The following is a 12152-nucleotide window of genomic DNA, read 5'->3' on the forward strand; positions in this document are numbered from 1 at the left end:
CATTTTCCAGCACTTGGTTCATAGCCTTGTATGCTGTGGCGTTTCAAGTCCCCATCTAAATGCTTCTTCAATGTTGTGAGAATTCCTGCCTCTCCCACCCTTCCAGGCACTGAGTTCCAGATTCCCACCACCTTCGTTAAAAACATTTTTCCCCAAATCCCCACTAAATCACCTGCTCCTTACCTTAAATCTATTCCCACTGGCTATTGATCCCTCTACTAAGGGGAAAGGTTTCTCACTATCTATCACATCCCTCATAATTTTGTACACCTCAATTAGGTCCCCCCCCTCAGTCTTTTTTGCTCTGAGGACAACAACCCCAGCCTAACCAACCTTCCTTTGTAGCTGAAATGCTCCAGCCCAGGCAACATCCTGGTGAATCTCCTTTGCACCCTTTATAGTAAAATCACATCCTTCCTGTAGTGTGGTGACTAGAACTGCACACAGTACTCCAGCTGTGGCCTAACAGTGTTTTATACAGCCCCATCATCACCTCCCAGCTCTTGTATTCAATGCCTTGGCTAATAAAGGTAAGCATCCCATATGCCTTCTTAACCATCTTAACGACCTGTCCTGCTGCCTTCAGGGATATTTGGACATGCACACCAAGGTCCCTCTGTGCTTCCTCGCATCCTACTTTTCATTATATATTTGGTTGTCTTGTTAGTCCTCCCAAAAGTGCATCACTTCACACTTTTCAGGGTTAAATTTCATCTGTCACTGTTCTGCCCATCTGCCCAACCCATCTATATCATCCTCGCTATTTACCACACCGCCAATTTCCATGTATTCTGCAGACTTGCTGATCATACCTCCCACGTTCACATCTCGGTCATTAATGTACAGTACAAGCAGCAAGGGTCCCAGCACCGATCCCAGCACTACACCATTGGACACAGGCTTCCAATCATAAAAACAACCTTCGACCATTGCCCTCTGCCTCCTGCCAATAAGCCAATTTTGGATCCAATTTGCCAGATTGCCCTGGATACGTGGGCTCTTACATTCTTAATCAGTCTCCCATGCGGGACCTTGTTAAAAGCCTTACTGAAGTCCATGCAGACTACATCAACAACATTACCCTCATCTATATTCCTAGTCACTGCCTCAATAAGTCAATCAAATTTGTTAGACACGATCTCCCCTTGAAAAAGCCATGCTGATTAATCCTTGCCTCCAATTGGAGATGAATTCTGTCCCTTAGAACTTTTTGCAGACTCAAAAAGCTTTGCTGCATGCACTATAAGAATTCCCCCCTTTCTAAACCTTTCACACTTTGCCAGTCCACATTAATATTGGGAAAGTTGAAATCCTCTAGTGTTCTTACCCTATTATTTTTACACTTCTCTGAGATTTGCCAACAAACTTGTTCTTCTCCATGACTGTTTGGAGGCATATTGTACATTCCCAGAAATGTGATTGCCCCTTTTTGTTTTCATGTTCCAGCCATATGGCCTCAGTTGAGGAGCCTGTTATGGTATCATCCCTCCTCACTGCAGTAATTCAGTCCCTGATCAATATTGTGCCACCACCCCCTCTTTTACACCCTGATGCACGATCAGTAACCACTAAAGTGAGGTTGTAGTCCAACTGAATGCTTTAATAAGCTAGATGTTTCCCCCAGCAGCTCAGGTACAGAATGAAGGCTGCTGGGGTGGCAGAGGCTCTTATACCCCACCTAGCAGGGCGGAGCTACCATTCAGCCTGACCAATAGGAAGCATACAATATCTACCAATGGTGTTCCAGCATTACCAGGTACCATAATACCTCTACACAGACTACCACATTCACCCCCTGTTAAAAAGAGTCCGGCGGGGGTGGTGGCCTGGTACTACAAACATGGCAACGTGGTAGAATTAGTTATGGGGGTACCGTAATACCTCCGTACAACGTTTTGTAACTATTTACAATTCTATTAACTATTTACAATTTATGATTTAAATTTACAATTTAAAATGAAGCAATCAGTCGATCGGGGGCCCTGGTTGTCCTCTGTGATCGTGGGAGCTTCAGTGGTATTTCAGGTGGAGGCTCGGGCGTCTGTGACTCCGGGAGCGTGGCCTCGGTCTCTGTGGCAGCTTTGACACCCCTCGACGGCGCTGGTGGGGAAAATGGTTGACCTGGAAAGGGAGCACCTGCGGGGTGCATCGGTGGGTGGGGGGGCCTAGACGGGGCTGGTGGAAGGACCGATCCTCCTGTAAGGTGCCCTGGTGGAGTGGAGGGTGGGACTGGTGGCTGGGGTGTGCGTGGGGCTTCGGCGGGTGCCAGGTCTCGTAGGGAGACCGTATCTTTTCGGCCATCGGGGTACGCCACGCCACGTAGGCGTACTGGGGGTTAGCGTGGAGAAGATGGACCCTCTCGACCAACGGGTCCTACTTGTGCGCCAGCACGTGTTTTCGGAGCAGGATGGGTCCGGGAGCTGCCAGCCAGGTCGGGAGCGAGGTCCCAGAGAAGGACTTCCTGGGGAAGACAAGGAGACGTTCGTGAGGTGTCTGGTTGGTTGTGGTACAAAGCAGTGACCGGATGGAGTAGAGGGCATCCGGGAGGACTTCCTGCCAGCGGGAGACTGGCAGATTAAGACCGTTCTGTTCTCCCTCTCTACCTGTCTGTTACTCCGGGGGTTGTAACTGGTCGTCCTGCTCGAGGCGATGCCCTTGCTAGCAGGAATTGACGCAGTTTGTCGCTCATAAAGGAGGATCCCCTATAACTATGTATGTAGGCAGGGAACCCAAACAGTGCAAAGATGCTATGGAGGGCCTTGATGATGGTGGTTGCGGTCATGTCGGGGCAGGGGATGACGAATGGGAACCGGGAATACTCGTCAGTCACGTTCAGGAAGTACGTGTTGCGGTCGGTGGAGGGGAGGGGGCCTTTGAAGTCCATGCTGAGGCGTTCAAAGGGACGGGAAGCCTTTATCAGGTGCGCTTTCTCTGGCCGGTAGAAGTGCGGTTTGCACTCCGCGCAGATTTGGCCGTCCTTGGTGGCTATCCTGACCTCCTCGATGGAGTAGGGCAGGTTGCGGGTCTTGATAAAGTGGAAAAAGCGAGTGACCCCCTGGTGGCAGAGGTCCTCGTGGAGGGCTCGGAGGCGGTCCACTTGTGCGGTGGCGCGGGACAGGGCATCAGGAGGCTCGTTTAGCTTCCCGGGACGATACAAGATCTCGTAGTTGTAGGTGGAGAGTTCGATCCTCCACCGCAAGATCTTATCGTTTTTTATCTTGCCCCGCTGTGCGTTATTGAACATGAAAGCAACCGACCGTTGGTCAGTGAGGAGAGTGAATCTCCTGCTGGCCAGGTAATGCCTCCAATGTCGCACAGCTTCTACTGTGCCTGGGCCTCCTTTTCGACTGAGGAGTGGCGGATTTCGGAGGCATGGAGGTTACGTGAGAAGAAGGCCACGGGCCTGCCCGCTTGGTTGAGGGTGGCCGCCAGAGCTACGTCAGACGCGCCGGTCTCGACCTGGAAGGGGAGGGACTCGTCGATGGCGTGCATCGTGGCCTTTACAATGTCCATTTTGTTGCGGCTGAAGGCCTGGCGGGCCTCAATCCACAAAGGTGGATTGGATCAGGGGACGGGCCTTGTCCGCATAGTTGGGGACCCACTGGGCGTAGTAACTGGAAAAACCCTAGATGCGCTTCAAGGCCTTGGAGCAGTGAGGAAGGGGGAACACCATAAGGGGGCACATGCGCTCAGGGTCGGGTCTATAACTCTATTTCGCACTACGTAGCCAAGGATGGCTAGGCGGTCGGTGCTAAACACGCATTTATCCTTCTTGCATGTAAGGTTAAGGATCTTTGCGGTCTGGAGGCATTTTTGGAGGTTGGTGCTGTGGTCCTGCTGGTCGTGGCCACAGGTGGTGACATTATCGAGATACGGGAATGTTGCCCGTACCGGTCAACCATTCGGTCCATCTCGTGCTGGAAGACCGAGACCCCCTTGGTGACACCGAAGGGAACCCTTAAGTGATAGAGCCGCCCATCTGCCTCGAAAGCAGTGTATTTGCAGTCATTTGCAGTGCGGATGGGGAGCTGGTGGTAGGCGTGGAGAAGACCTTGGAATGCGCGATCCTGTTTACCAGGTCGGATATGCGGGGGAGTTGGTACGCGTCCAGCTGCGTTGATGGTCTGACTGTAATCGATGACCATCCTATGCTTCTCCCCGGTCTTTACCACCACTACTTGAGCTCTCCAGGGACTGTTAATAGCTTCAATGACTCCTTCCCTCAGTAGCCTTTGGACCTCTGACCTAATAAAGATCCGATCCTCGGCACTGTACTGTTTGCTACTGGTGGCGACGGGTTTGCAATCCGGGGTGAGGTTCGCAAACAGGGAAGGCGGATCGACATTGAGGGTCGCGAGGCCGCAGACAGTGAGGGAGGGTATAGGGCCGCCAAATTTGAAAGTTAGACTTTGGAGATTACACTGGGAGTGTGGCCGCGCAGAGGTGGGGAAGGACGTAGAGCCGGTAATTTTTAAACTCCCTTCCCTGGACTGTGAGGTTTGCTACACAAAACCCCTTTATTTCTACTGAGTGGGAACCGGAGGCCAGGGAGATTTTTTGATTAACGGGGTGGATGAGGAGAGAACAGCGCCTTACCTTGTCGGGGTGTATGAAGCTCTCCGTGCTCCCAGAGTCGATTAAGCAGGACGTCTCGTGCCTGTTGATAAGTACAGTCGTTGTAGCAGTTGAGAGTGTTCGAGGCCGGGACTGATCCAGAGTCACCCAGGCTAATCGCAGCAGTTGAGTGTTCCGTTCGGGCAGTGTGTGGTCAGCCGAGCTGGGGTCCTGGGGGTCCATCCAAGATGGTGGCTCCCATTGGTTGCACATGGCTGGGGGTGCACAAAATGGCGACGCCCATCCATCTAACGTGGTGTCCGCGGGACAAGATGGCGGCACCCGGGGGCCGCACGTGGCCTTGGAGTAAGAAGATGGCAGCGCCCGCTGGCCGCACGGGGACCGTGGAGAGGTTTGTGGTGGCAGTCTGCATTCGCCACCGGAGACCACAGCGACCGCACGGGCCTGGCATACCACCACGAAATGGCCCTTTTTACTGCATCTCTTGCTGGTGGATGCGCGGGCCGGGCAGCGCTGGCGGGGGTGCTGGGCCTGCCCGCAAAAGTAGCAGCGGGGCCCACCGGGGTTGCCAGGCCGCCTTGCAGCACAAGCTTGTGGGGGGATGGAGGATGTCTCGGGGTCGGCTGCGGAGGGGTTCCACGTTGCCCAGGGGGCTGCCGCGCGGTCGGGAACGTAAGTGCGGGCGTTTCTGGAGGCCACATCCGGAAGCCTGCAAGGGCCCGTGCCTCCTTGAGACCTAGAGTGTCTTTTTCCAGCAACCACTGGCGGATTTGGGAGGACAGCATACCTGCCATGAAAGCGTCCCGGACCAAGAGTTCTGTGTGTTCACTCACCGAAACTTGCAGGCAGCTGCAGTTTCTCCCCAACACCAGGAGTGCACGGTAGAATTCTTCCAGCGATTCCCCAGTGATTTGTCGCCTCATTGCTAACAGATGTCGGGCGTAGACCTGGTTTACCGGGCGAATATAATGTCCTTTTAGCAGCTCTATTGCTGCATCGAAGTCTTCCGCTTCCTCGATGAGGGTGTAAATCTCCGGGCTCACCCTCGAGTGCAGAACTTGCATTTTCTGTTCTCCCGTGGGTGTGTTTTTGGCCGTTCCGACATGCCCTTTAAAACACGCCAGCCAGAGCTTGAAGATTGCCGCTGAGTTTGCCGCGTGGGGGCTGAGTTGCAGACACTCCGGCTTGATTCGGAGCTCCATCCTTTTAAATCTAGCTTATTAAATTGATGCACGATCAATGACCACTAACGTGAGGTTGTAGTCCAACTGAAGGCTTTAATAAGCTAGATGTTTCCCCCAGCAGCTCAGGTACAGAATGAAGGCTGCTGGGGTGGCACGGGCTCTTATACCCCACCTAGTAGGGCGGAGCTACCATACAGCCTGACCAATAGGAAGCATACAATATCTACCAATGGTGTTCCAGCATTACCAGGTACCATAATACCTCTACACAGACTACCCCCCCCCCCCCCCCCCCGGCTCCAGTTTCATCTGAAGGCTAGGAAACCTCCCCACAAGGATGTTGATTCTATTCCGGTTCAGGTGCAACCTGTCTTACATGTATAGGTCCCATCTTCCCCAGAAATGGATCCAGTGATCCAGGAAACTAAAGCCCTTCCTCCTGCGCCATCTCTTCAGCCATGCATTAATCTGCTCTATCCTACTATTCCTCTACTCACTGACACGTGGCACCAGTAGTAATCCAGAGATTACAACTGTTGAGGTCCTGCTTTTCAATCTGCTACCTAGCTTCTTAAATTCTTGCTGCAGGACCTCATCCCTCTTTCTACCTATGTTCTTGGTACAAATTTGAACCAGGATTGTTCACCCTCCCTCTTTGGAATCCCTGCAGCCATTCAGTAACATACTTTTTAAAATTTAAAATTTAGAGTACCCAATTATTATTTTTTTCCAATTAAGAGGCAATTTAGCATGGGCAATCCACCTAACCTGCACATCTTTGGGTTGTGGGGGTGAAACCCATGCAGACACTGGGAGAAATTCAGTAGCATCCTTGACCCTGGAGGGAGACACCATCCTGGAGTCATGTCTTTGGCCACAGAAATGCCTGTCTGCATCCCTCACTGTTGAGTCTCCTCCCGCGATTGCTCTTTCACCCTTACTCCTCTCCCCCTTTTGCAGCTGAGCCATCCACAGGGCTGTGAACTTGCCTTTGGCTGTGCACTCCAGTGGAACCATCACTTTCACCATTTTCCAACACAAAAACGGTTCTCGGGTCAGTGCACTCTGGGGCTTTCCTGATTACCTGCCTGCCCCCTTCTTCTGACTGGTGGTCACCCATTCGCTCTCTGACTGTACTTCCTTAAACTGTATAAATGTATAAAAATGTGCTATCCACGAACCTCTCAGCCTTGCAGAAACACCGCTGTCGCTCCAGCTGATGCTCCAGGTCTGAAAACCAGCTCTCAAGCTGGTCAAATTGGCTATTCCCCACGAATGTAGTCACCCAGACTGCACAGAGCATCTAGGAATTCCCACAAACTGCAGGACGTGCAAAACAGGGGACTGAGCTCCCCAGTCATACTATTAGCTTAAAAGTCTCTTACCTTAGATTTATGCCAATTAGAAAATGATTTAAGTTGGGTTTTTTTAAAGCTAGAATTCTTTACCTTTCCTTAACATAGCTTTAAATTGGAGAGAAACAACATACCCACAACGTACCTATCAGCTCTCTCCCTTGTAGCCTGTAGTTCTGCAGCAGGGCAAGACCACTCTCTGAAGATCAAAAAATTAGAAAGCAAAAAGAAAGCAAAAGCACCTCTTTCCCCTCTGTACTGAATTCCCACGGTGCTCCAAATTTCCAAGCACACACGCCCACTCTGACTCTGTCTCACTCAGGATGTGCTCTCTTACAACTGCTCTTGCGGCCGGTTTAGCACAGTGGACTAAATAGCTGGCTTGTAATGCAGAACAATGCCAGCAGCGCGGGTTCAATTCCCGCACCAGCCTCCCCGTGGCACCGTTTTTTATTTGCTGTGCGGTAGCACAGTGGTTAACATTGTTGTTTCACAGCACCAGGGTCCCAGGTTCGATTCCTGGCTTGGGTGACAGTCCTTGCGGAGTCTGTACGACCTCCCTGTGACTGCATGGGTTTGCTCCGGGTGCTCCGGTTTCCTCCCACACGTCCCGAAAGACGTGCTGTTGGGTGAATTGGACGTTCTGAATTCCCCTCTGTGTACCCAAACAGGTGCCGGAATGTGGCGACTCGGGGCTTTTCACAGTAACTTCATTGAAGTCTACTTGTGACAATAAGCGATTATTATTATTATTATTATTATTATTATTATTATTATTATTATTATTGCGCGAATCTCACTGATAATTCTGCTTCCTGAATGGTTTGCTTCAGAAGCTTATCCTGTTTTTAGGGGCTTTAGAAATGCCACATGTGGCAGTATACTTCTAGGCTAATCAACTTTTTTACCCACTTTATCGTAGCCATAATTAATGCATTAATCATTCTGCCTTAGTTTCATAAAAAACTGCAGAAATAAATATATATTTGCTAACAGTGCATTTACAGTTCAGAAACCATGCAGTTGTTTAATTCTTGGCATGTGAAATTGGTGCGAAGCTGTGATCTTTTTATTCTTCATTTACCTACATCTTGAGTAGAACTTTCTTCTGATCCGGGTCTAAATTATTGTTCCTTTTCTTCACCTAGATGTTGCATGTAGATCCTCCAGATCCCATTCCAGAATCATTTCTTGGATCTGCACAGTTAAAACACTTCGCTAAAGAAGCTGAAATGAACAAAGACTATAAACTCGCAACTAAATACCACCAAGAGGTAAGAGATTATGCGGATAGATTGATGATTCAGAGAATCTATTGGGTGAATATTCCTCTGTGTTGCTTGAGAGCAGTTTTGTTACGGTCACATGCTCCCCTATTGAACCCAATTTGCATTCTGCAGGCAAGCACCAGGTGCACATGAGGGCACCAAAGGGTGTGGGAAAGCAGCCAGGAGGCCGAGCTGGTGCTGCCAAGACTATATAGGCAGCAGCAACTATAAAGGGGCAGGTAAAATAAAAATAACCAGAAGGTCTTTTAATTACAAAGGTAATGGAGAGCAGAAAGTTAATGTGGACAGCTTCTTAAATCCAGTCCTGCCTGCTTGAATCTAAATTGTCTGTCAGTGGCTTTCATATTTATTTATGGTGGTGTACACTGTGGATGAGTCTATCTTGTTGTGCCTTCGCTGTCATAGCTGCGGCATCCCATGGGCAGCGTGGTGCCACGGTGGTTAGCACAGTTGTTTCACAGCTCCAGGGTCCCAGGTTCGCTTCCCGGCTTGGGTCACTGTCTGTGCGGAGTCTGCACGTTCTCCCGTGTCTGCGTGGGTTTCCTCCGGGTGCTCCGGTTTCCTCCCATAGACCAAAGATGTGCAGGTTAGGTGGATTGACTATGCTAAATTGCCCTCAGTGTCCAAAAAGGTTGGGTTGGGTGGGGTTACTGGGTTACAGGGATAGAGTGATGGTGTGGGTTTCGGTCGGGTGCTCTTTCCAAGGGCTGGTGCAGACTCGATGGGCTGAATGGCCTCCTTCTGCACTGTAAATTCTATGGAAGTCAGAAAATCCTCTGTGGTCTGCCTTGGAGAGAACTGGTAAAAGAGCGATCTGGCAGTGTCAAACCATCGATTGAATGACAGGAAAAGGCAGTGTGGTTATTAAGAATGATGGCGTAGGAACAGGAGGAGGGTACAGGCTTGACCATGGCTGTATCGTCAAGGAAGAGGTGTTTTAGCTCTATGATAGGGAAATATTTATTAAATAAATAAATAAATAATCTTTACTGTCACAAGTAGGCTTACATTAACACTGCAATTAAGTTATTGTGAAAATCCCCTAGTCGCCACATTCCGGCGCCTGTTCGGGTACACAGAGGGAGAATTCTGAATTCTCAGCTGGTATGGGAATTGAACCCGCGCTGCTGGCCTTGTTCTGCATCACAAACCAGCTGTCTAGCCCACTGAGCTAAACCACCCCTATTAGTGGCATTAGAGAGGGTCTGTTTAATAACGTCCGCAGATATCAAACTGGCGTTTTGCTGAAATACAAAACAGAAGATGCTGGATAAGGTGGGACCGCAGAATGTGTTAATGGGAGCAACTCAACAACCAGAGACATGTCGGGGAGAGGTGGGGTGGTGTTGCAGCAGGCCAGGGAGCTGAAAAATAATGGACAATGGGGGCGAGGAGGGGTTCATGATGGAGGGGAAGGCTTTCCAGCAGCGGGGGTGCATACAACGGGAAACCCCATCAACAATAACGGTACCAGAAGATCCCAGTGCTGGCCAATGGCTGGCTGCCTCTGCTGCCAAACCTGCTGAGTTCAAACAGCGTTTGCTGTTTTTATTTCAGATTTCCAACATCTGCAGTATTTTGCTTTATTTGAGGCTTTTTACTGTCAATTATAGGCCGACACCAGGGATAACTCCAGAGCATCTGAATCAAAATAGCACTGGATGCATTTCCTTTTTAAAAAAATATTTTTATTCAAAAATTTACAGAATTTTTACAAAACCACTACTAAACAAAAGGCAACAAAAAACAAAAAAAAATAATTAACAACTTAACAAAAAAAGGCTGGTGCATTTCCGATGCTGGAGGATGGCCTCTAAGTTGGATCCCTGCTCTGTTTTTCACTTGAGTAACGCGCACAAGAAGATTTCCCGCTCATTGTCTTCAGCAGTGGGATCCTGTGGATAATCAACTATTTCGCACTTAACAAAATACTTTTTCTGTTGCAGAGATTAGCACGTGACAGTAACAATGCTGAACACTGGTTTGACTATGGTACTTTCCACCTTCTGCTAAATGACCATGCCAAAGCAGAGGAATGCTTCCGTGAGGCTATAGCTGTAAACCAGGAGCATATATACAGGTCAGAATCACGCATGCTAATCTAGCCACGCTTACTAAGAATGTTTTAGACAGCATAATTAGTATAGCTATGCTAGGAAAAAGTGTGGATTCACTTTTGATTTTGGCCCTTGATTTTGGTTTGGGGCATCTATAAGGGGGGAGGAGCGATTGCACAGCCTGCTGGACGATGTCCTTGGAAGGCCCGTACCATTTTGGTTGATGGAGCTCATTTCGATTCCCCCAAAGATGCTGAGTCTGTCACTCGGACCTTCCCTAGCACCCGTACAGAGATCAGCACAAAGATGCTGAGTCAGTCACTCGCCCCTTCCCAGCACCAGTACAGAGATCAGCACAAAGATGCTGAGTCAGTCACTCGCCCCTTGCCAGCACCAGTACAGAGATCAGCACAAAGATGCTGAGTCAGTCTCTCGCCCCTTCCCAGCACCAGTACAGAGATCAGCACAACGATGCTGAGTCAGTCACTCGCCCCTTGCCAGCACCAGTACAGAGATCAGCACAAAGATGCTGAGTCAGTCTCTCGCCCCTTCCCAGCACCAGTACAGAGATCAGCACAACGATGCTGAGTCAGTCACTCGCCCCTTCCCAGCACCAGTACAGAGATCAGCACAAAGATGCTGAGTCAGTCACTCGCCCCTTCCCAGCACCAATACAGAGATCAGCACAAAGATGCTGAGTCAGTCACTCGCCCCTTCCCAGCACCAGTACAGAGATCAGCACAAAGATGCTGAGTCAGTCACTCGCCCCTTCCCAGCACCAATACAGAGATCAGCACAAAGATGCTGAGTCAGTCTCTCGCCCCTTCCCAGCACCAGTACAGAGATCAGCACAAAGATGCTGAGTCAGTCACTCGCCCCTTCCCAGCACCAATACAGAGATCAGCACAAAGATGCTGAGTCAGTCACTCGGACCTTCCCAGCACCAGTACAGAGATCAGCACAAAGATGCTGAGTCAGTCACTCGCCCCTTCCCAGCACCAATACAGAGATCAGCACAAAGATGCTGAGTCAGTCTCTCGCCCCTTCCCAGCACCAGTACAGAGATCAGCACAACGATGCTGAGTCAGTCACTCGCCCGTTCCCAGCACCAATACAGAGATCAGCACAAAGATGCTGAGTCAGTCTCTCGCCCCTTCCCAGCACCAGTACAGAGATCAGCACAAAGATGCTGAGTCAGTCACTCGGACCTTCCCAGCACCAATACAGAGATCAGCACAAAGATGCTGAGTCAGTCACTCGGACCTTCCCAGCACCAGTACAGAGATCAGCACAAAGATGCTGAGTCAGTCACTCGGACCTTCCCAGCACCAATACAGAGATCAGCACAAAGATGCTGAGTCAGTCTCTCGCCCCATCCCAGCACCAGTACAGAGATCAGCACAACGATGCTGAGTCAGTCTCTCGCCCCTTCCCAGCACCAATACAGAGATCAGCACAAAGATGCTGAGTCAGTCACTCGGACCTTCCCAGCACCAGTACAGAGATCAGCACAAAGATGCTGAGTCAGTCACTCGCCCGTTCCCAGCACCAATACAGAGATCAGCACAAAGATGCTGAGTCAGTCACTCGGACCTTCCCAGCACCCGTACAGAGATCAGCACAACGATGCTGAGTCAGTCACTCGGACCTTCCCAGCAACAGTACAGAGATCAGCACAAAGATGCTGAGTCA

The 12152-nt window shown here is 50.1% G+C and overlaps 1 protein-coding gene across 3 annotated transcripts in view; it reads left to right on the forward strand.

Annotated features, from left to right (window-relative positions):
• Positions 1–12152, forward strand: part of cfap70 (cilia and flagella associated protein 70) — a 136935-nt gene that overhangs the window by 92916 nt on the left and 31867 nt on the right. For all 3 annotated transcript variants that reach the window (XM_072481772.1, XM_072481774.1, XM_072481773.1), the window contains exons 17-18: positions 8263–8388; positions 10350–10483. In XM_072481772.1, the coding sequence (XP_072337873.1) occupies positions 8263–8388; positions 10350–10483 (260 nt within the window). The remainder of the gene's footprint in view (positions 1–8262; positions 8389–10349; positions 10484–12152) is intronic.

This window comes from Scyliorhinus torazame, chromosome 17 (assembly GCF_047496885.1).
Source record: "Scyliorhinus torazame isolate Kashiwa2021f chromosome 17, sScyTor2.1, whole genome shotgun sequence".
NCBI classification, from domain to species: Eukaryota; Metazoa; Chordata; class Chondrichthyes; order Carcharhiniformes; family Scyliorhinidae; genus Scyliorhinus; species Scyliorhinus torazame.